The following is a 24,961-nucleotide window of genomic DNA, read 5'->3' on the forward strand; positions in this document are numbered from 1 at the left end:
AAGCTTACTCTGCCTGAACATAACAAGTATAACAAGAACTCTTGGCTGTATTGCCTACTGACTTTCTAAATGCTTCCATCTTTTAGAAGAAAGGTATCTGCTTACCTGAAGGAGGAGGAGCAATTTGTTTTTGTCCTACATGTCAATTTACCAATTTCCAGAGCTTACACCACCACTTGTGTCCTCTGGAGTCCATTGTAACGTGAATTGTCTTTATCCAAGTACCTAGCAAATCATTGTCACATAGCAGCAGTCGACCTTTCTTTTCAATCTATGCACTTTTCAGGAGTTATAAATCAGTTGACTTTCAAGCTCGATGAGATGGCATATGCCCTGGTTTGAAGAACAGATGGAGGCTTGGGGGAAAATTGTTTCTGCAGGCTTACTACAAGCAGCACTGCTCCATAAAAGTGAACCATTCACACTAATTTCCCACATACATTATACAGGCAGGGAGCACCAGCTCATTCAGCAGAAAATCTTTCATCTAGCTTTCAGAGGTCATTTAGCAAATTTAAATTAAAGTTATTTCTGATACATAGCTGAGTTTTCATTCCATACAATTTCAAGAGATGGCAAATTATATCAAATAAAGGAATGGCTTTAATTGTGTATTCAGGGGAAAAGGAACAGTAAATTAACTGCCACAACATTACTATTTTCTAGAATCCTGGGATAAGTTTCAGCTATTAATTAGCCACAGAAGAGTCAATGAAATACGTCTTCTGTGTACCACAGGAATCAGGTAAACTGTCACTATTCTTTGCAAGGCTTTTTTAGACTCCATCTCAACACTAGTCCCCAGATTCAGCATTTATGTTGTTAAAAGAAAGAAGATCTCACACATTTATAGGAAAACCTTTACTTCTTAAGAAAAACATTATTCAGCTGTTAAATAAATTGACATGCCATATTTTTAAAAAATACAGTACATTTTCTGAGCACAGAGAAAAGAGACATTTCATTAAATTAATAAATTATAATTATGAAAGAAATGGAAAGAACTAGAGGACCATAAAAAATCTAACACCAGAAAGAATTACATTTTACAATCACATTACTTGTGAGCCACAAGTGGTAAAAAGGAGGGACTGCATTGAGTAACCTATAATACCTAATGTGACATTAACTTGGTGTTTCACTACAAACACTAGTTTAAATGTACAAAATAAAATCAACAATGAGAATGTTGTCATGTACTGATATAGTCACAATGATTTTTATGTGATTTCATAAAAACAAAGCATTTTGCCACAGGGTTTTGCAGCCACATTTTGAAAAGATTCTTCTCTAATCTCTAACATCTCACATTTCTTCCAAGATCTGAACTATTTTTAAGACATTTTTTCAACAGAAAATTAAATCTAGCATAGTGCATTTGAAAAGTAAGATTTGAATATGATAAATTTATTTGGAATGAGTTCTATTAATGGCGGGATCAAGTCAACACAGAAATTTCAAACTTGAGAAACCTATTGTGGCAATACTTTCTGAGAACATATGTACCATGGAAAGGAAACTGGAAGTACCCAGAATTACTCAACAGTTTAAAAAATGGTGCCTTAATTGAAGGACGTCAGCTTGGTACCTTATTTTAGTCTGTAAATTAAACTGAAATATGATTAAACTTAGCCATGTCACATAAAACGCTAGAGTCAATATAAATAGTGACTTTTGAAAAAATCCAACCACAAACGTATTGCATATAAATATAAAATTAACACATATAAATGTTAAATATTAAATATAATGTTAATGTTAAATGTTAAATAAAAATGCAATTAGATCAAAACTAACACTGCCTTAGATTTAAGACAGAGATTTGTATTGGCAGTTTTTAAAAAAGGATGATTATAAGTTCTGGAACTTTCATAAGTTGGGACACTATCACAGAATCACAGAACTGTTGATATATCTTATATATCAATAAAGGCCTGTCTGCACAAACCAGCCTTTGAAATAAGTCATGATATTAAAGGCTCAAGTCCTTGAAACCTTCCTGCAGAAGAGAGAGTAAAGCAAAACAATATCCTCGTGTGTAGGAGAAAAAATGTAAACCTGTGTGTGTTAGCCAATAGCAACTTGCTTAGCCCGTGGACCCTGTAGAACCCTATAAAAGGTGTGCTAAAGATAGAAATAAACGGCGTTCATGTTTACTTCTGTGAAGGGTCGTGAATAGCTGGCAGACTCTCAATACAGAATGGTCTGTGTTGAAAGAGACCTTAAAGATTGCCTGGTTCTAATCCCTTCAGTGTAGGCAGGGACACCTTCCACCAGATCATACCACAAGTTGCTCAGCCCAGTCAAGAACACTTCCAGGGATAGGACAACCACAAATTCTCTGGACAACCTGTTGCTGTGCCTCACCAGCCTCACAGTAAAGAATTTCTTCCCAATATCTACTTTATACTTACTCTCTGTCAGTTTAAAGCCATTCCCCCTTGTTCCGTCACTACATGCCCTTGTAAAGTCTCTCTCCATCTCTCATCTCTCTTGTAGGCTCCCTTCAGGTTCTAAAAGTGTACAATTAAGTTATCCTGAAACCTCCCTTTTTCCAGGCTGAAAAATTCCAACTGTCATAGCCTTTATAATTTACAGATGGAAAGGCTGCTGGTCCATCTTGATTAGACTATGCTTTTGCCAAGAAAGGTTGGATCAGATGATCACTGAGGTCCAGTTCAAATGTAGAATTGTATGATTCCATGATTCTATGATTCTATGACAGTTGATTAAAAATGGATTCCTGTGAGCATTATCAACTAAAAACTTAATAGATCATAAGAAAATTTGTAATATCATAGGGTGAAAAAGGGACAAGATGATGAATATTATTTACATCTGGCACTAATGATCCCATTCTACTACACCTAATGAAAATTCTGTTGTTTTACTTGCTAGAAAATATTTTGCATTTATTCTCTCTTTGTATGACCTAGGGTCATAGAGTGGGTGTATATATAACACTACATAACATTTCTCAATAAATTTAAAGTTTTCATTAAAGGAAAACAAGGTCATAGTCATTACAATGTGCCTACTTCTTAGTATCCTGCATTTAAAAAACAAAACAAGAACAGTCTTGTGATGGAAATTTTTAACAATCTCTAAGAGAAAGTCACATGTACATCAGCCAAGACAACACATTTGACAGTGATTAGTTGGGTACTAATTTCACAGTCATAAAGAATGATGAATGACATTTGTCTAAACACAACTGTTTATGCAAAATATTGGCTTGTGCTTGCTTCAGTAAACCATAGTATACAGATTACTAGTAACTTCTAACTTAAGATGATGCAACTGAGTATTGCTATTTTTAGTTTAAAGATGAATACTTCTTTCTTGCTACCATGCCACACAGTTTGCTGTATTACTGTCTTCATAGAAAACTGAGGGTTTTACTTTCCTTTAAAAAAAAAAAAAATTAGTATTCAAACTATTAGTTTACATTATATCTGTTAATACAATTGTGGGGTTTTTTGCCCACAGGCAGCATTTATAATTTGCTTCTTCAAGACCTTACTTATTTACCTCAATTCAAAATTCTAGTTTCTCTAAATTATGATGTATTATTTCTGGCTTAATAAATTCTTGCTTTCAGTGGCTTTTTCTTGAATCCACACTGCAATTTTCTGTTATACCAACACACTTGCATTGGAGACAGGCTTATAATGGATCACTGGAATGATTTTTAAAAAAGAGCCCTCTGGGAAAGATAAACAGAGGTCAATTGCAGCAGAAAACTGAACTATTGCTTAAAACACTAACAAAGACATTAAATAAAATATAAACTAACACCACTCTGTGCTGAACTGACTGTGTGTACGCATGATACATGACCTTTCCTCTTTCTACATAACCTTGCAAAAAGCTTTCATTCTGCATGACAACACTTTTGGGGGATTTAGTAGTTTTTTTACAGTTTCCTCTAAGTATCTTTTACTAAGAAGATATTAAATACAGTTTAACAAAAAGTGGAAGCAGAAAAAAATAGGTCTCTATCTGAAAATAATTTTTTAAAAAGTATTAATTTTCACAGCAATTCATTCTCTTTGCTTTAGGATATCTGAGGCTGCAATTCCATGAACAGCTAAAGCAATCTAGCAGATCATCTCTGCTGAAAACAACAGTTTTGAAATCCCACAAGTCTCTCACATTTTTCACTACACTTCGCTACTGTTTCTCTCTTCTTCACCAACACTCAGCACTCGTGGATTGTCATATAATCAAAGTTTCCAGGACTGTGAACATGTTGCTTATCAAGAAAAAACACACCCACCTTCTTTTCCTGAGTAAGTGAGATAAAATTACTCAAAGAGGGCTCTGATAAATGTCAGTGCTGGTGTCAAGTATGCTTCAGAAATAGAAAGTAGAAAAGGTGAAGCAAAGTTGAACCTCCCCCTTAGATGGCAATAAGCTTAAAACCCCTCAACTTCTTGAATTACATCTTGAATTAAACAAATTGTAAGATGACAGTATAATAATGGAGTCATTCTTTAGGGTAAATGAGCTCCATCCAATTACTTTAAATTTATTTGGAGATTTGAACTTTGGAAAGTGTTACCTAAGTTTACTTGATACTACATAGTGAATAATATACAGTTTTTATTCATCTGGTTTAATGACAAAACAATGCTACAAAAATGAAAAATATGAAGATATCAATTGAAAGCTCTGCAAATGAAAACTTGTCTCCCCTCCAATATATCAACTATATTGGTTGATACAGAAAGAGTATTTTCTCTCTCTTAAAACTTATCCCTCAAACAAGCAAAAAAGACTGCCCTTCCAGGAAGGTAAAACAACATTTAAAACTGTGTTATTTTATAACCCCAACAACCAAATCAACCAACCAAAACAAAAACAAAATCACCACCAAAACAAATAAAAGCTTTTTTCTTAGTCTCTATATAGGTACCAGCTAAATCATAGAGGTTCAGAATTCTATGTAAACTAGTGTACAACATACTAATAAAAATTGTAGTTCTATGGAAAGTTCAAATTATGTGTAGTTACTATTACTAAAAACAACTTTCAGTAGTAGGTGTAAGGAGAAAGTGTATGCGCATTCCAAATTCATGATGTTGAAGGCAGATCACTTTCTTTCAGACCTGCATTTAGTGTCTAGCACATTTGTTTCCATAGCGTATACTAGCTCTTGAAAAAAAAATTAACTGTGTAGGAAAGAGGAGATGAAGAGAAACTAAAATGGTAGACGTCATATCCTTAGTGAATACAGATACCCTGGGAAAAAACCACAGAAGATGGAAATCATGATCACGTTGACATTTTGCTTAAAAAGTTTCTGAATTTGGCTTTCATTTCTCTCAAATTGCTACCATTCTTTTGAAGCATAGAAGCTTTTTTTAACCCTGCATAATTGCTTGCATAGTTAACTCCACTCCCTAAAAAATAATTTTTCCAACATTCTGATGACTTTCCATTTAATACAGAGAGACTGCATTTCAAACACATACTTTAGAATTCAGAAATACTTTCTTGGTTTTATCAACTTTCTTAGTCAAAGGTTTAATTGCATTCTGACCTTTTTTAATTCAGTATCGTATATTTAAAAATGGAAGTCCTTTTCAGACCTGAACTGTGAACTTTTATTATTCATAGTTTGGTATGAGATTGTGCAAAAGAATGTATTAATACATTTTGAAATAAAATTGCAATATACATAAGCTGAAAAAGAACTGTGGGAATCCCACAAAAGTAGTCAAAAGACTTAAAAATATCTTAGTACATTCTTTTGATATAAAGATCACTTTCTAATATTATCTAATTCTAAATTAAAAACAATTTATGTTCCCAAGTTTTATGTTTAATATACATTAGAAATATTTTTTTCAAACCATACCATTATTATTCATTCTCTCTTAGTGGAAATAATCAAATGCTTCATATTTGGAAAGACCCTTGAACATTTGTTGAATAATTCAACCAAAGAAGTTGTTTATTTCCAGATCTTAAAAAATACTTTACAAAAGAAACATAAACATTAAATATTTGCAGAAATTTTAAGGCACTGCTATATATACAGTTCTCTTTTTGATTACTGAGGAAGGATAAAAACAAAGGCTTCAAATTAGATGCTAAAATGTTACATTGAGTGTATGCCATTTAGCAAAGAATTCACTGACTGCTAGTACATCCACTGAATGGGGATGAAAAGCCAGGAATTAAGTTTGAAATTATTTTGTTAGTTTAACTGCAATCAAAGCCAGAAATTTGTGTAGCAAGTTATGTCTTGTTTTCACAGATGTAATTAACAAGTCATTCTCCATATTCACTTTTTCAAAATGACTAAAGGACAACTTCTCTCCAGCTTTGAAAACAACATTAGGAGCCCTAAGACAAGTAATGTCTTCTTTCAGAAATAAATGTGACTATATCTTCTAGAACTACATAATTTTGCTTCGGCATTATCAGAGTTTTTTTGGTCCATTTTTTTTTCCCTCTGGATGGTATTGTTTAAAACCAGGTTCAATTTCCTGTTCTTGTATATAATATGTTGTAAATGGATATTATCTTTTCAATTTTTTTTTCCATCAGGTTTAAATGGGTTTATTTGAACTTGCAACAATATTAAAACTTACCAACCAGAATGATAGCATTTCAGAAATATTCAAAGAGATGCCTGTCTACATGTAAAGACTTTGTGTGAAAAGTCACCAAGAACATGCATCTTCCTATAATCATCTACTGAGATCTAATTTGCTTTGGCCCCTTTTTTTAATGAAAGACACCAAGGTAAACACCATGGTTTATCTGCACAGTTTAATCTTGTTTATGCTTAGGATTAATTTAAATCAAAAATGTTTCTTTATAAATTTAGCACATTTGGAAAACCTTTAAGCTATGTAACAACAGAAAAGTGCTATTATTTCATAATTAAGTATTCAACACACGCAGTTACTCAGAAACAGTTCTATATATTTCCTGAAGTTTAAATTTTAATTTCATCTCAGTCTACAACTACAGTTAGACATAGCCAGTCCTCAATGTAGAACTGTCACAATATCAAAGGTCATTTGTGTGAATTTTTTTGTTACCTATTAACCAAATACAATTAATGTATATTAAAGCATTTCAGATTCTCCTGTTCTGGCTGAAAATGACTGTGTTCTGTCCACAGAATTACAATATAATGAACAAGTGTTCAAAGTGTCTAAAAAAAAAAAATTAATGACAATTACCGTTTTGTAATATTGAGTAATTATAAAAACAAACAAAGAAGCAAATAAAATACAGCTGTTCAGGAAAGAACAAAATCCTGTAGTATTTCCCTCTGCCAGTAAAAAAATCAGGTTTCTGAGACCCTCCTGTATTTTCTCTCACGCACCACTTTATTGACGAACTAACAAGAGTGAAATGAACCATGATATACATTATAACCAAACAGCGCAAAAAACCCGCTCTCAACATAAAACATTGGTATTGTGTAATTACAGCAGGATTAAAATATCACTGTTACCATTTATTTCTTCTTCCTGTCCTTCCACTTGATCATGATTAGTGCAAATAAGTATACGTCAGCCAGGGTTTTATAGGACATTTGCCTAGACACATTTCATTAATAAAATTTCTTTTCAATTGTCATGAATTTAAGCAGTATTGAGTAAAATATATTCCTAAAAATTTAACTTCTTTAATTAGATTAAACTACATACAATTAGGTATGATGAACTGACAAAAATTAGCCATTAGATGTCTTTCGGGTAGTGCAACTATGTCCTTAAAACAAGTGAAAAAATACAGACCTTAGTTTATCTGTACCTTTAAGTATCAGGTAATGATGAACAACATTCTCACCCTTTTGCAGCTCTGGGCAGCCTCTAACACTTCAAAAGGTATCTAATGCAAAGTTTGAACTGGAAAATGCCAGTTTGCCTGTTTCACGTACATTGTTGTTGTTGTTCATACCATACATATGTTGTTCATGCCGTTGCACAATAATCAATGACAGTTGCATGTCAAACTAAACAATAGCCTCAAGTAACTCTAATACCTCAGTGTTGTTCTCTTGAGTGCTTGCCTGCCACAGAACTCAGTCAGGATTGATTTGTGACTAAATTGAGTGGCATGGAATAAGGGAAATAAGGCTGAATCTGAACTTTCACTAATATAGGAATGGAATAGCCCACTATTGTGCTGCTTATTTGCATTCACGCTATAGTTCTTTCTTCAAAAGAAAGGATTAGCAGAAGAGCAAAAATAACTCTTGCATGACATCTCAGTCCTACATTGCACTAGCTAAAAGCCAGTGTTTTACTGAAGTAGGTAGACATTAGGTCTAGAAGACTGCAAAGTGTGTTGAGAAAAAATACATGCTGTATCTTTGACTAGAGACTCTGCTGTTGTGACTGTTCAAGGCAGTATATTCTCAAACAATTAAAACTGTCAGATACGGCAATCAAACACTTATTTTAGCATGCATCTGTGGTTGGAAGGCTTGCAGGTAAGTTAGAAAGCTGAAAGTGACACATAAGGATCATCAAATACAACTCCTTTCTCCTCACAGGACTACCTAAATTTAAATAATTTGACTAAGAGCTTTGTCCAGAAACTAACAAGCTTGGTGCTCTGACCACTACCCTAGGGAATCTGTTCCAGTGACCAGCCACCCTCTCAATAAAAAACCTTTTGCTAATGTCCCATCTAAACTTTTTATGCAGCTTCATTTCATTTCCTGATGTCCTAAGTCAACTAAGCAGTCACTAGCATCATCTAGTGGAATGCCAGTCCAGTAGTATTTCTTTACCTCTCAGATTGATTTTGAGAAATTAGAAATTACAAAGCTTCAAGATGAAAACTAAATTGTGGGGATTTTTTTGCAGTTGCTTGAAAATCACCTTTGGGTCTTACCTAGTGACAGAAGATCAGCATTCATGTTTAAGTTGTAAGCATTTGAGTTTTGGTCCAGCAAGGGAATTTCTAGTGTTGCCTAGAGCTACTGGAATCTGACCTCAATTATGGGTAGTCTTTTGGGATAGAGATTCCCTTTGCTGCAAGAACTATTAATTGCTCATTGTGCTGATTCACAACTGCTATAGGCAACAAAACAGTAGCACGAATCCTTCTGTATTTCAGTAAGCAAAAGAGCTACCTTAAAATTTAGTTACTATCAAATTTTGTAGTACTTACCACACTACAGAGCCAATCCCGTTTGCTTCATTCCAAGCAGAATCAGTTATAAGATTGCAAAATCCCTCCTTTTAGTGTTGACTTAATATAGCTTTACATTTAAATTTGGTATCATGTTTTTGACATGAACAATTTAAAACATTCTATAAATCTGACATATTTTGTTCATGCATATCGTGTTCATTTTCTGTAACTAACATTGCTTCCAGTAAAATCTTATTCTAGTCCAATAAATGAGACAAAAAATAAAGTAATTCATGATAACCAAAATAATTAAATAGTAGGAGCAGGTTAAAGGTCAGCATTCATTTTTTAAATTAAATTTAAAAGTCTGCAGTAGTTACTTAGAAGATTGGCAAGTTTTACAAATAACGTCACCAAGCATTTTAGAGAGAAACACAGCTGCATTAGAATGGAGTCATTAGGCAATACATTTATTTTGAAGCCAATTAACCTTTTGTCAGAGAAATGTCGGAGCTGTAATGGTTTCAGCAGTGGAGGTCAGCCTGTAACAGAGGCACGTATGACAGCGATTACACTGTCTGACATATGCTGGAGACTGAGAGTACAGCCGTGGAATGAGAATCTGCCTTCGTTTGTATTCTGCTCTGCATTTTCAGGGAGCAGACAATCTTGACCTATCCATTTAGGTAATTAAAGCTTCTATTTGGAAGTGTCCTGCAGGAAGGTGAAATCTGGGGGAGATAAATGGCTGCTGCTCACTGTATCCAGCCACTTCCATCATTTGATGGACTGCCTGAAACAGGCTACATTGCCAAGTCCTCATAAAAATAGAGATGAATTGGGCAGGAGACAATTCTCTAAGGCAAAGCAACTCTGTCATCTTCCTTTTTGCAGCATATAATTTAATTGTTAGCCAAGGCAGACAGCTGACTCAGGGGCCTTTATCTAATGACTTTCCCACCATCTCCCATTTGCTAAGAAATTATTTCAGTGTATTTACTAGCAAGCTAACTTTGTCTGACAATGAGAGATGTCACTTCAATAAGCTCAGCTGGTTGTCACAGCTGTGCCAGGACTTACCTTCCAGGCAATTTTGTTTCCTACACTCTCATGCTGAACAGCAATTGGAAAGTCTCCTCTGTCATAAAACTTGCGAAAAGCTGTGCGTTTTGCTGGTCTTTGTTTGACTGATCCTGCAGGTGGGGGCCCTCTTACCTTAAAAAGAAAAAAATGAAACAAAACAAAAACCACAGAGTTTAGTAGTAATATAGTTTTAGAAAAAGCCTAAAGCCTGGTTTAAAATAGATATAAAACAAGAATACTATTGATCTCCCAAATTATAGTTTGCTTTCTGCTTTACATGCTACACTTCACTTCTTTGAAAGTACACTTTGGTAATGATCTACAGGTTTTGTTAACTTCTTTATTTTTTCTTGCCACTTTCAGATCGTCCCATAAAAACTGGCTAACTTTCTATTATCACAGCATTTTTAAGCAAAAAGAAAACACTAAGAAGGTTGCATTGCGTAGTAGAATTTGTTGGAAAATTAAGTATTTCTCCTTTTTCTGTTTCTTTCTAGAAGTAATTGATTTCCAACTAAAATTACTGTTTTTGCCCTCCACTATCTTCTGCTAGTCACTGGGTAATGAGATTAAGTAATCTCTTTTAGCATATCCCTTCCCTAAATGCTATGGATTTGGCTTTCATATGACTTCCAGTCCTTCAGTATCGATGGCTGAAGTGCTGGAAAGAACTAAGGTCTTTTGCTCAGATATCTCTCATCTGCCTGTGAGGAAATTTGACTTAGCTACACTTAGTTCCTTATCAGAGGTATTGCTGGTTTAGCATATGGCATAGTCTGAATGACAGTCCAATTCCAAAATGCTCATGCTGGAACCTTTTTCTCAGACAAACATGGTAGTAACAGCAACTGACAATTGGCACTATGATAATAGAATTTCAAGTACTTAAAAGAAATCTATTGTTTAAGCTAATTAACAAAGCTAATCTCAAATGCTAAAAGAGTCTAAGAGAGCTAAACTAATCTGAAATGTCCTTGACACCTGATTCTTCACTGCAAAGCTCCATAGCTGTGCATCTGGGAAAAGAACTTCCTACAATTCTCTGCATGTTTTGTTAAAAATGCTAGAATGTGTAATTTTCAAATAAACAGGCGAGAGCTTCAATGATCGTAAACCATACTCAGTATTTTGTGTTGTTCTATTTGTCTCCAATGACCCTTACATTAGTTTCTAGCAGTATAGACATTCAGCTTTCCAGTGAATGGAATGTAAACTTGTAACATCCTCTTTTTCATTTGGGCTATTCTGTAATTTAACTCTGCTAGCTACATATCTAAATTTGACTTGACACTTTTTTTCCTCCAAAGTATTTCACATAATTTTCCACTGGCCAGGGTAGAGAAGTCCACCAGTGATATGCCTACTCTGTACTTTTCTACAAATTGCTTTAACTAGGGCTACTAAACAGTGACCTATTGTTGCGTATTGCTGTCCCGGATAGACCGTGTCCAGTGAAAATAGATTTGATATGCATGGCTGTAACTTTGCTTAGTAAACACACCTGCAGCAGTTGAGAGTAATACTCCAAGAAAAGCATTTCTAACAAATGCAAATAAACCTCCACTTGCTGTTCTACAGAGGAACAATTTGTTCCATGTCACCAGTATAAGTACTTTCACTTGTTTTCATGTGGGTTGGTTTTTTTCCTCATTTGAGGCAAGTCTCAGAGTCACTGCACTTTGAGGCAACTGGAAGAGCACCATTCTTTTGTATATTTTTCACAAACAGATCTTTCATACATCCTTTAAAACATTATTTTGTGTACAATATCAGGAGTAACTGTTAGATTTTAACTTAAATCATTGATAAAAAATATATTGCCTTGATTAGATGAGATACAATCTGAATTATTTCTAACAGACTACCATAATTAGAGATAGCTAAAGTGATCTCAAATTACATCTTCTCTGATATTAGATATTCTCTTGCCAACTCATGTTAGTAAATTTGCTATGAGCCTTTTCATACTGCACTTTACAAATTTTCTAGAAAATACACTTATGTTAATTAAATTTCTTCCTATTCTTTGTCCAAGAAAAAAGATATTAGAAGGACTAAAAGTATGATGGTATCAAACCCCTTCATTGTGCATTGTCCTTACATGAAGGCTTAGAAGTTCCATCTTAAGTAGTATACCTACTCTGATCTACCATCTCAAAAGATGGTATGGTATTATTAGAAAAGGTTCAGAAGAGGATAATGACTGAAGGTATGGAATGGCTTTCAAAAGAACATAATAAAGTGAGAAAATGATTACTATGGAAGAATAAAGAACTATAAAATCATGACATTATGAAGCAGGTGATAAGGACAGATTTTCCACTATCTCCTTCAGAAAAGGCAAGGGACATAAAAAAATTCTAGTCAATAAGAAGTTTGGAACAAACAAAAGTAGTTATGTATTTGTGCAGCAAATAGTGTAACTCCTGGCCAAAAGTTAGTATTGGAAATACTGAAAAATTTCTGTACATTTGAGCTGTGACTGGAAAAGTTGATGAAAAAAGAATCTATTCAAGTTGACTAAATTGTTATTACCGGTAATCATAAATACAATGAGTATTATTTTCCATGTGATACAGTCTGTCTGGTAGATCTCTCAGCCCTACATTTAGTCTCATGGTGATATCACATTGGCATCTTATAGTTATCCATTGATTAATTGCCACAGAAGTATTTTTTTCAGACGAGCTCAATGTTAATAACATAAATTCTTTGTTTTAACTACATTATGTGGTACTTTGTACTATAATATTTAATTCCATTTCTATTACATCAGCTCTCAAAGGCTTCCACTTCTGCCTGTCACACCACGATCTTCATCTATTTTAATAACAACTCCAAACACTATGTCAACAATAAATTTCATTATGCAGTCCTAATTTTTTTAAATGAAAATATTTAAATAAGGTTATTCCTAAAACCAAATATGAAGTTTTGTTAATAAATTTCATCTAATATCATATCTCTAATTTCAATATTGCATGCCATTATGTAGTGGTTTAGATTTGCTAATTTCATTTTCCCGGCCAATGCACCAAATAAATGTCGTGGTTTTAAAGCAGTAATTAAAAAAATTACTAGAAAACTTACTTATTTCTTGCTGTGAGATATAGATTAGAACAAGAGCAAAACAGATTTAAAACTTAAAAGGAATAAAGAAAGTTTATTAACAAAACTACAAGAATAAGAACATCAGAATAAACTTCCAGAAAACCCTTTTATCTTCCACTACCCAACCATTCTCTTGTTCACATGACAACATAGAGACAAAAAAACTTTGGAACTTTGGTCTTTAAACAGTCCCAGTTCTTGCTAGAGTCTTTTCATCAGTCTCTGTAGAGAAACAGAAGTCTTCTTCTGCTATCTATGGAGTTTCTCACAAGAAAACTATTTCTGTTATAGCTTTCTATTTCTCTGATGCCAGCTGCCTGGAAATCCTGTCATCAGTTCACTCCTCCCATTTCACATCACTCTGAGGTGTGTATGGGCCATGAGTCTAGGAATGTCATTTTTAAGGATGAGTTATTCAAAGGCAAAAGTTCTTTTTATCTGACTCTGTGAACTCCCCTGGAAAACAGAAATTTTCTCTTTGCCTCAAGCGGCCCCAAATCTTCAACTATTACTTCTCCCCTTCTGTTCCAGCATCTCACTGTATCACAATTACTCCACCTTTTGCTCAAAATCCAAACTTTGAACACTCTATTCCTACCCATATACTCTGTCATGAATTAAAGGAGTTTTTTTCAGAACATTATTGTCCATCTCCATAGCCTTGACAGAAAAATATTTCAGCTTAATTAAAGCATCTCTTTATTCTCTACCTCTTCTGAAGCTTAATTCTTTACTGTCTCTGATAGTTTATAAAGTCTCTTTACATGTTGATTACTCTCTTTTTCTCTCTCTGGATAAAAGGATTAATCTGCAAGTCTCATCTGGGTAATGAAAAGGTTAAAATCTTGCCCAGGCTTTGTAGATGGTTCTGTGATCTCTGCCGGAGCAGCAGCTGGGGCTGTCTGCGATGGAAGATTCTTCATGGCTGCTCTGGAGAGTGTGGTCACTGTCTCAGCATGCCGCAGGTCAAGAGCTTTTTTCCTTTCTTTACTCGGCAGTCTCTGGTGAATTCAGTCACAGCAAAAACAAAACTGCAGCCGAGCCAGGGACCGGCCTGGCCCGGCCAGAGCCCAGGACAAGCCCCGCAGGCCCCATCTCCCGGCCGGGAGCCGCTGGGCCCAGCCCAGCCCCTGCCCCCTGGGGCCGCATGGGCTGGGCAGGGAATGGGAAGCCAGCTAGAGCTCTGTTACCTTTCACAGCCAGGAAACAAAGAGAGACAAAGAAATTCCCAGGCTTAGGTCTTAAGGTGGTGTTCACAGGTTGATCTCACTTTTCAATGGTTAAAACTGCTGTCAATTCTTAGAAATGGCCAGCTGTTGGCTAGGAGACAAACTTCCATCAGCTGCCAGCAGTTTTAACTTCCTTAGGTGTTTCTCTTTGTTTTCTTAAATGCCGATCTATCACACATTAGTGTCTCCACTTCGATACAGACCTTTTCACCCTCCAAACACCTATTGCACTGTATAACTACCAAAGCACTGCGTACAGCTGGAGAAGTAGCAGTGTACCAAATACTTGAAAATAGTGTCAACAGAGAGAGATGTTGTTTTCCCCATTGTCTTAAAGATGCTTTTCTTGTCAGATTGATCTGCAATAGCTACAGAGACATTTAAAAACCTGGAAGAGCAACCGACTTCAAAGCAATTAAATGATCAAGACAGAAATGAGCCTAACATCTATCTAGAGCAAAGTATCAGCAATCAGGAAGACAGTGGAACTGTCCCTGCATTGAAGATATAGTAATGTTGCATGACTGAAGAGCACTTTTGCTCTACTGTATTTAATGAAGAAAACTTGTTTCATTTGTACCTGACAAACCTAGCTTTTGAGGCCTTTGCTGGAGTGGTTGCACTAAGCCAGTATTGCTTACCTTTTGCAAACAGTTTTTTTTCCTTCCAGTCTTCATTACTAGGAAGACCACCATGGAGCACTGTTCTCTAATACAGACATGGCTTTGGGTCATTCTTGCTGTGCACAGTCTGCCTGAGGAAAAGTTTGTCTATGATTTCCTCTTTCACTTTTTTGCAATTCCTGATCTAAGCCTGGACCACGTGATCTCTATAGGTCTCTCTCAGCTGAGGCTTCTCAGTGATTTTATGTTACTAAGTGAAATACACAAAAAGTAATCAGACAATGCTTGTCTTTGGTATAATGAGTTTTGCCTTCTTACATTTGATATTGTTATAATTACTGATAAAAAGGTCATTCTGAAAGTATTCCATTTATTGGAAAAATAGTAACAAATACTATCTTCTTCAAGCTAATAAAAATGTTTCACTGCAATATAGTGAGGAAGATTAAGATTAGAGTTCCAGTTAATTAAAAGCTAATATTCATGATGGCAAAGTATATGAAGCAATAAACAGATTCTGAGGTTCGTTAAATGCCAAAGAGAAGTTGAAGAGTTTGATAATTGTAAAACTAATTTATTGTAATTCTATGCCATTGAACTATGTGACAAGATAAAAGATGCAAGCCATTAAGCAAAAAAGAGCGAAAGACCATATTTCTTTCATTGATTCATGGGCATTGAAAGCCATTCTACAAGGTTGCATTCTTAAACTTTTCAGTGATGGCACATTAGGAAAATGACTAAGAAAAAACTTTTGAAGACAGGTTTAAACAGTGATTAATATTTGAAGACTGAATTTTGTTCATTTTCTCAGTGTCAAACTCTATGTACACCCAGGGACCTAAACAGGTCTGTGTAGGACAACTGGCCATTTTTGTGAAAATTAACCCTAGTTTCATAAGCAGTTTAAGCCAAACAAAAACTGGATTGAGATCTTACTGTTCTTATATAACAATCCATGTATTATATAAAAAAGAAAAGAGACATAACCAAATTTAATGGTTAAAGATTTTTTTTTATTAATGCAGATTAATGCATTTAGAAGAAAAATTATTTCCATTTTTGTCTGCCAAGGTTCTTACATGAAAATTGGAATTTAACCCTAGCCTTCTATATTTTCTCCTCACAAAAATATTTCATTAAATTTATTTTTTGAAGCTACAAGGATTAGAAGTTATATGACCACTCAACTGTCCTACCCAAGAAAGGCAGCCTTCTTTGAAAATATAATGCCATATTATCACCTTGAAGAATGAAATTTTCAGAAATAAAACTATAAATTCCCATTCTTTGTATTCAAACTAAAAAAAGTATGTGTACAAAATTGCACTGTATCCACAAAATAGAATTACTAATGCCTTCTGTCCCAGAGAGATATAAAGGTGCTGTCATTAAGAAAATGTTTGTGTAACCACTGACAGACTCTTTGTCTCATCCTCCTCTTGTACTGATGTTAAACTTTGCTAATGCAGCATAGTTCAACTAGCAAACCACTTATTTCACCATAGGAAAGATCAGCATTCTTTTCCTTGTATACTGGTGCCAGAAGCTGTGGCCAAATCCTAGTGTCAACCTCAAGCAAAATGCAATATATACGAAATAAGTCAAACTATGCAATGCAGAAATACTCAAGCTAGCAGGAGTATTCAAAAATAAAGACCAAATAATATACCTAGCACTATTCAGGGCCATGTTGACACACAAAACTTTATTAGAACTGTCAGCTGCAGGGTCCTCATCCTCACAGTGTGATAAAGCTGGACAGGTCATAACACAACACTGCCCAATGAACTCATGCCCAATGAACAGATTGAGGTGAAAAGCTATGAACCACAGTTTGTGCTTTTGGTGTCTGCCTACACAAAAGTACCTTACATGTTTCTACACTTGTAGCACAGACAAGCCCATCATCAAAACAATCTCATCAAAAACCCATGAGAAAACATCAAGATTTTGGCAGTTACCTACCAACACAACAGAACAATAGGATGATAATAGTTTTTAGTGACAACCACAGAGTTTTGAATAAGTACAGTATCATTACTAAAGATTTGGAAACAGAAATCTTAGCAAGCGTTAACAATCAGAACCTCATCTAGGCAACCCCAAGAGTGTCTACTATGACTGGTAATAAGCAACAAAGCCTGTCCTGCTCTTCTTAATTTACTGATCCTAATTTGATTAAACTGACTTAGGTGGTTAATACATTCTGCAATCATGTTTTGATTTTGTTATGCAGTCATACCAAAAATTGAATGATAAACTTCAAATGACAGGAGAAGCACAGCAAGATGTCCCAGTAGGTACTGCTGAGTTCCACATTAATTCTTTTTATTTAATTTCAATATTGCAAACATTTAATATCAAAAGAACACAATCCCTCAACATCTATCAGATAAAAGCTTTTTATTTCCAAAAAGAAACAGAGAGATATTTCTTCAAATGTGCCACTCTTGATATGCTTTAAATGGTGACGCATCTAATGCTTAAAAGCTGCTTCTGGGGCTATTCCACAAATCTGGACAACAGATCAAAGCCCATCTTATAGCTTCAAAAGTCAAATTGAGAAAAATCAATTTTACCACCCCCAAATGAAACTACTGATAGGTCAGCAAACATTACAAATGCTTTCAAAGCACTACAACTTGAAAGAAAAATTAGACATGTGATTTTGTACAAAGATACTGTATCTCCTTATTGCCTTGAGACACTATGGAAAGTAAGTCACAAGCTACATGCAGAATTAGTCTATTTCACCACCTCAAGAAAAGTTATTTTTGATTGGGGAAGAGATAAGCTGTTTCAATAAGACAGATGTGCCTATGTTACAAACTGCTCTACAGCAGTTTGGACTTGGAAGGTCCTTCATCTCTTATTCTCTACTGGAATACAATGTAACTATTTCATATAATTTAGATTTCTCTCCTGATGCTTGCCAAGCAATTTCCTTTGATGCGAAGGGAGAAGAGTGACAACTGCTAATGTATTTCTCTACTAATATATTTCTTTCTTTCCAGTCCAGATGAATATAGTCTTGCTCTGTTAGTTTCACAAAGCTTTCCAGTGCATCAATTGCACTAAATCTGGAAGCCTTCTAAATTTTTCCTAATAGCTATTTTACTGTATGGCAGGTATTTTTACTTTCAGCTACTGTTGCTCATAAAGGTATTTATTAACCTGCAAAGATATCTGTCCTTTTTGCAGGGACAATTAATCAATTGATTTCTTTGATGTTAAGTTCAAATCATTCCCTCACAAGAGCAACACTAGTAGGAAACAAATAGATTTAAATTCATATTTTATGCAGTTGAAAATGCTTTAACAATCTCAGCTTGTCTGCTCGGCATATAGGTAAAAAAATCTCCCAAGAAGAGGTAAAACTTTCCTTGGTGAGTTAATTTTGTCTCATATCAGAAGTGAAATTTGTAGGATGCAAGTGAAAAGGAGGTCTCACAGAACATTTCTTCACAGATGCTGACAGTAACTGGGTTGTGACCATGAAGGGACAAATGTATCTTTTACAAGTCACAATGCTCTTACTTTTATAATTTTGTTACTTTAAATGCTTTTCATATTGGCAAATGCAGGATTAATCACTTTCTGTAGTAATTGATATTCCCCAAATATTTTATTATATATTAATTATCTCCATAGCTACCTAGACTGTTTTTTGCATACTTGAAATATAAGTTTTCATGCCTAAAAGTAATGGTAAAAGTTTTATTACATTGATGGTAATACTTTCAGAACAGCTGGAAGTTATACTGTTATTGAAGTCTACTAAATCTGCATGGAAATATATTAATCTTGACCAGAACATATGTAATATTAAAAAAACCCCAACTTTTAACTTTTTATTCTGTAGGATCCTATTACCATTTCTATTTATTGAATATAGGTGTTCCTCATACTGAAGCTCTCATGCAACATCTTTAATCCATACAGTATTGTTACTGTAGGCTAAATCAATCTAGATGCCCCATATTCAGGGTAGTGAGAATTCTGTAGCCTGTTTGAGGTCTGGAAGATATGGATGACTCTTCTGTTAATGTAAAAAAAAAAATTCCTTACAAAAAGTTATCATCTTCATACTTTTTAGCACTTTTTAGTTTGGCAATCATATATTGATATAGGTTAATCATCAGTGACAAGCTGTAAATCTATCCAGTGTCATGTCCTATGCTTTTCTTTTAGAATGGTTCCATTTATGTATGCTATGACTTAAAAAATGGCTTAAACTCTACTTAATTGTTTTTTTCCTTAACACCTTTTCTGAAGCCCTGCCCCCTCTTTTTTTCCTGAAACTGCTTTCTTCAGAAGTATCTGAATGTAATGTACTGTGAATTTTACCATGATTCTTTAATAGACTTTTTGGGAAGGAGTTGATAATAACTGTTTGGATATCATGATGTCTCAGGTGTGCAGTGAAGTACAATTAGATTAACTCTTATTGTTAAATGTCAAAGCCTGCTCCATTATTTTTTAAAATCTTACTGGTTTTTTTTTTTGTGCTCCAAAAATTCCTTAAAATATTACAAATGTCTCTATTTTCAGTAAGCTGATTAGACTGGAGAGTACTGACAGGGGTTTGGGGGCTTTTTTTTTGCCATTTTGGAAAAGAGTCTAAGACACAGATTCCTTTTAGCATTGTGATCATTCACTGCCATAGGCTATCCAACTGCTTCAGTTGTAATTTCCTCAGTTTCTTTCCACATAAGATAATTAGACCTTAAAATGTCACTTCAGCAGCTTTCCTGCTAGCCTTCCTGTCCTAAATATTTATGTGATTAGAGATTCAGCTAGGCATCATTTCTTTCATTATTGCATACATCTTTTTATTCCGCTTAGACTTGAAATAACACAGAAGATTGACCTAAGTTTTTCTATGGTTCACAGGAATATTCTCAGGGATATTTTTTTTGCATAGGAAGGCATATTCTATCTAGCTAGTCAAAACATGGTTTTTAAAAAGTATGAGAGCTCATTTCTTCTTTGCACTCAAAGCATCCCCACAGCAGATGAAGAATGTTTTTCTTCATCTGCCAGAAACTATGACCAACTATGTATTTTCTTTTCCTCATTATGATTATTTCTTCTTCTTATATTCCTCATCATCTCCAGATCTGATTGCTAGGGTGCTAGTGGGACCAGAATCCCAACCTTCCCCATTTTTGAGCTTAGTAGGAAGCATGAAGATTCTCTTGGGTCAAAGTCAAAGGACAGAAACAGGGCATCTTCAGCATATATTATTAGCAAAATAGACTTTGTCTTAATTACCAAGACAGTGAACACATAAAACCTAATGAAAATTTTCATTTCTTGGTGGTTTGAAGATTCTAAAAAATGAACAAGGATCAGTTTTACTTAGAAGAAACTGAAAAGTATTCATAATGTGCAGAATAAAAGTAATTTTTTAGATGTTATGACATTTCTCACTAAAATTATGTCTAATTAATTCCATTTTCTTGTGCTGTAACCTACACATTTATAATCAATTCAGTTTAAACTGAGACCACTAATCTACTGTGTACAGGCTCCTTACACAACAAGTGGTGTGGCAGAATAAAAGAGAACGCCTTACTTATGGGACTTCAATGTATTGGGGTGCTTTTTTCCTAGCATACTTTGATGCAGTTTTATATGGTATATATGGTATTCTGAGCAGAGACTGGAATGAAAGTATCTAGTTTCAAGGGGACTGCTCTAATAAATTTATTTTTATCTTATTTCTTGTTATTTCTAGAAGCCTTGAAAACATTGTTTTAGTTGAAACCATATTCCAAAAGCATAAATTTCAGTGCTATAATGGAAAAAAATCTAAGATTTTCATAGCACAGATGAGTGTCTTGACTTCTAGGGTACCAAAACACGACACTCGTTATTGAGAAATGTATTTCTGAAATTTTTCAAAGAAATAAAAACCCCAAAATAAATTAATGGGGAACTATGATGAAGCTGCTCCATGTAGCATCTAGGAAAGGCATTAAAAATAAAACTATTAATAAAACTCCAAAGTGCAAAATTGTATAAATGTTTTTCAGGTACATCAAAGTGGAATGTTACTGTCTCCTTACTTTAGTCAAAAGTAATTCTTCTAAAAACCCCAAAACTCACAACTCTGCACATTAAAAGTTGAAAAGTGTACATTATAGACTAGAGTGAAAAATAGGTTGCTTACTTATATTGGTAATAACAGTATGACACTTTCACTGGGAATTTTTTATTTAAGGAGGACCAGAGTGTATCAGAAAATCTAGAGCCATGAGCAACGAATGGCTACAATTACACAGAACAATGCAATACCAAAAAAAAATATTTTTTTTGAGTTCTAGTAAATTTTTTGGAAAGTAGGCAGTCTCAGGGAATCATATTCTTTGTATGCTTAATATAGTTTCCATTATAATTATATTATAATTACAGAATCACAATCACCACTTTCTAAGGACAATAAAGAACAAAATAGATTTTATATTTATAGATTTAAACACTCCCCAATGACACAAGAACATGTATACAACATATGCAGACCATAAAATTTATAGTAATTTTGGATATAATGTGGCAATGAAGAAAAAGTCAGCTGTGTTAGCTAATACATAAATGTGACGCCAAACATACACAAGGGGAACCCCCTGGTTATGAGGTCAAGTCCATCAACAGAACATCACATCTCAAAAAACCTCTCAAAAAAGCTGGGATGATGATCAATGTATAACTGCTTCTTCCAAGGCGAAGTAGCACCACTGACTTCACAACCCAGACATGCATTAGAAGGTGAGCACAACATCAGCTTAAGGCACAGATACTAGAAAACTTGTATGTATAAATTTCAATAGTTTCAGAACTGGGCATAAGCAGCAATAACTGCTATTTTGACTCTACGTGTAAGTAATTTGACTCTATGTGTAAGTATCTTCTTATCTAGACCAATTATTTTTTGTGAAAATGCTAGGGCTTTAATTAAAGGAACCACAAATTCTTGGTTTCATGAGCAGTATTTTTCTGTAGCTCAAATAAATTGCATAGGCTGCTTCCAGTAACTTTGTCCTGGAGGCTTTGCTATTAAATCTCAGTGAAGCAAGTGATGGAGAATGCAGGTGACCTGGCGATAATTCAGTGTAATTCAGATGCACAAGCATTTACCATGCTCCTATATGCAATTCTTGTTTATTAAGCTTTTATTTTTTTTTTTTTAAGAGCTTTAAGTACTTTATTATTCAAATGTACATTTTGCCAGAAAGTTCAGACTGTCTTTTCCTGAGACACATCTGGACTATCAGTTGATTCAATTATTTGTCTGGGGCTTCATTTCTTAACACAGGTACTTATGTCTACTCTAATTCTGTATATCCTTGCAGCCTCTCTCAGCCCAGCACCTCTTAGAGAAGAAAATTAACTTTCAAACACTCAGTTTGCACTTCCAGACACAGGAATCATACTTTAAAGACCACGCCAATCAAAGTAAAACTATTTCTATTGTTTCAATCATAAAGAAAAATATTTTTAAATAAATCACCTAGTAGTTAGAAAAAACAAAATTCCAGAAAAAGTTTCAATTTTCAGTATCACAAGGCATAATTTTATTGGGACCTAGTAGACTCTTATGGTAAGATAGAAAAGATAGAAGAAACACAGTTAACATAATCTAATTGTAAGAAGGAGTTAAGGGAAAAGAAGGTAGCTTTTTAAGTGCCAGAACAGAAATATGAATAATTTTACTCCACATAAGTCGCAAGAGAATCAATCAAAATAACCATAAGAGCTTGTCAGAAAGCAGCTCTTCCATGAACAGAAATGAACAAGAATTATGGCTCTGAGACATGGAAATTTTTAATTTTTTTTTCCTTTGATCTCCACAGACCACTTTTCTATATCCAACTAAAGAAAAAAAAGGAAAAAAAAAAGAAAAAGGCCTTCACGATTATGAAAAAACCTTTTCCAATATGGAGAAATGGAGGGCTGTTTGAAGAAGCATTGAAAACAGAGTTCCAATAGATGTGACATTCCCTCTCAGTTTAGAATTTTTATGACTTTTTTCAGCATACACAGCAATTTTGCTGGTGGTCATTTAAACAATTCATCTTTCAATGTCCATCTTGCTGCTAGATATAAATACAGACACTAGGATGAAGACTGCAAGGCGTCTGTCTATTCTGAACAACATTGTATGGTTTGCTGTCATAAGCCTATTTTTTTCTGTCATTATGTCCTATGTAATTTTTTTTCTGTCAGAGGAACCAGTTTTCAAGTAAGCTAACATAGACACTGAAAGATAACTGGAAATTTGGACCTGATTCTCTACATGGCAAAATTTGTTTCAATTTTCATAGTTTTCTCCACCTTTTTGGGTAGAAGAAATGCTCTTACCAGTAAAGAGTAAAAAGCACAATTGAAACCCCAATAGAGTGACAGATGGAAAGTAGTAAGACATTAAGCTTCATCCATCTTCTTTTGAACTCGCTCACAAGATAAACAAAAGCATGAGAAACAGGATCCAACAAAGAGACTGTTGTAATGGAATATTATGCATTAATAATAATTGTAAAGACACTTAGGATTTGTAGTGAAAAAAATTGTTTCTAACCTGTTACAATTATTTTTTTTATTAGTTCTATTTTCCTTGACAAATGCAATCAACATATACATAATCTAGCAATAAAATTTGAAGATAGGGTGAATATTAATTTATATAACCAACAAAATCAAAACAGAAGCTCTTCTTCAGCTCTGTAACAGAAACTGCAACTTCAAAGTTGCAAACAGAAATTGAGGAAAACAGACAATTTTATTTGAAACATATCAATTACACCATCTCAGAAAGAAAAGATGGCTGATAATTGTGAAGTAAAAATGTGAAAGGTGAGCTGTAACCATTATTTATTTATCAGATTTATTAACCTTTTAAGAAAAAATTGATTTTGAGCAATACAGCATTTGATAGTTCAGCTGTCAACTGAGAGCAATTAATACTAACACTGATGGAAGTCAGAGTAAAGTACTGCACCTAATCATAGAATAGAATCACGAAATCATTGAGGTAGGAAAAGATCCCTAAGATCATTGAGTCCAATCCTGAACCCAGCACTTCCAAGTCCACCACTAAGCAATGTCTCTAAGTGCCACATCTTCATGTCTTTTCAATACTACTTTCCAAGATATGCTGATTCAACCATTTCCCTGGCAGCCTGTTCCAAGACTTGACAACCTTTTTGGTGAGAAAGTTTTCCTAATATCCAATACAAACCTCCCCTGGTGCAATTTGAGGTTTTGTTGTATAGCTTTTTAGTTGGGAGAAGAGACTGACCTGACTACCCTCCTTTCAGGTAGTTGTAGAGAGAGATAATGTGTCCCCTAAGTCTCCTTTTCTCCTTTAACCTGCTGATAGTTTTTAATTTTACTAGTTACAAACAATTCACACAGTTTTTCTATCCTTTTTTTTCCATATTGAATTCTCTACAAATGTACATGGAAATAGTTTCTAATAAGAAGGTGTATGGACAACATTTACATTTATGGGACACTTTATTTCTGTGAAAAAGAACTGTGATGCAATGAAAAATTATTTGGTACCCATCCATCTAACAAAAGCTCTCTTGGTGAATTTATGAGATTACTGGAAACAAAGAAAATCTCCAGCTGATCATATATTACATTTTGCATTTTATGTGCCATGTATTTGCAATCTCATGTTTTATTTTCCAGTATGAAATAGCCATAGTTGTAAGTTACTCTTCAAAGTCTTGAATGTAGTCATTCTCCTCTAAATTATACTTTCTTTTCCAAAATAAAAGATGGTCTTCC

At 34.3% G+C, this 24,961-nt stretch overlaps 1 protein-coding gene across 1 annotated transcript in view; it reads right to left on the bottom strand.

The window, feature by feature from the left end:
- PACRG (parkin coregulated) overlaps window positions 1-24,961 on the bottom strand; it is a 224,021-nt gene that overhangs the window by 159,964 nt on the left and 39,096 nt on the right. The window contains exon 3 of the mRNA XM_058835644.1: window positions 10,195-10,329. Within this exon, the coding sequence (XP_058691627.1) occupies window positions 10,195-10,329 (135 nt within the window). The remainder of the gene's footprint in view (window positions 1-10,194; window positions 10,330-24,961) is intronic.

This window comes from Poecile atricapillus, chromosome 3 (genome assembly GCF_030490865.1).
Source record: "Poecile atricapillus isolate bPoeAtr1 chromosome 3, bPoeAtr1.hap1, whole genome shotgun sequence".
NCBI classification, from domain to species: Eukaryota; Metazoa; Chordata; class Aves; order Passeriformes; family Paridae; genus Poecile; species Poecile atricapillus.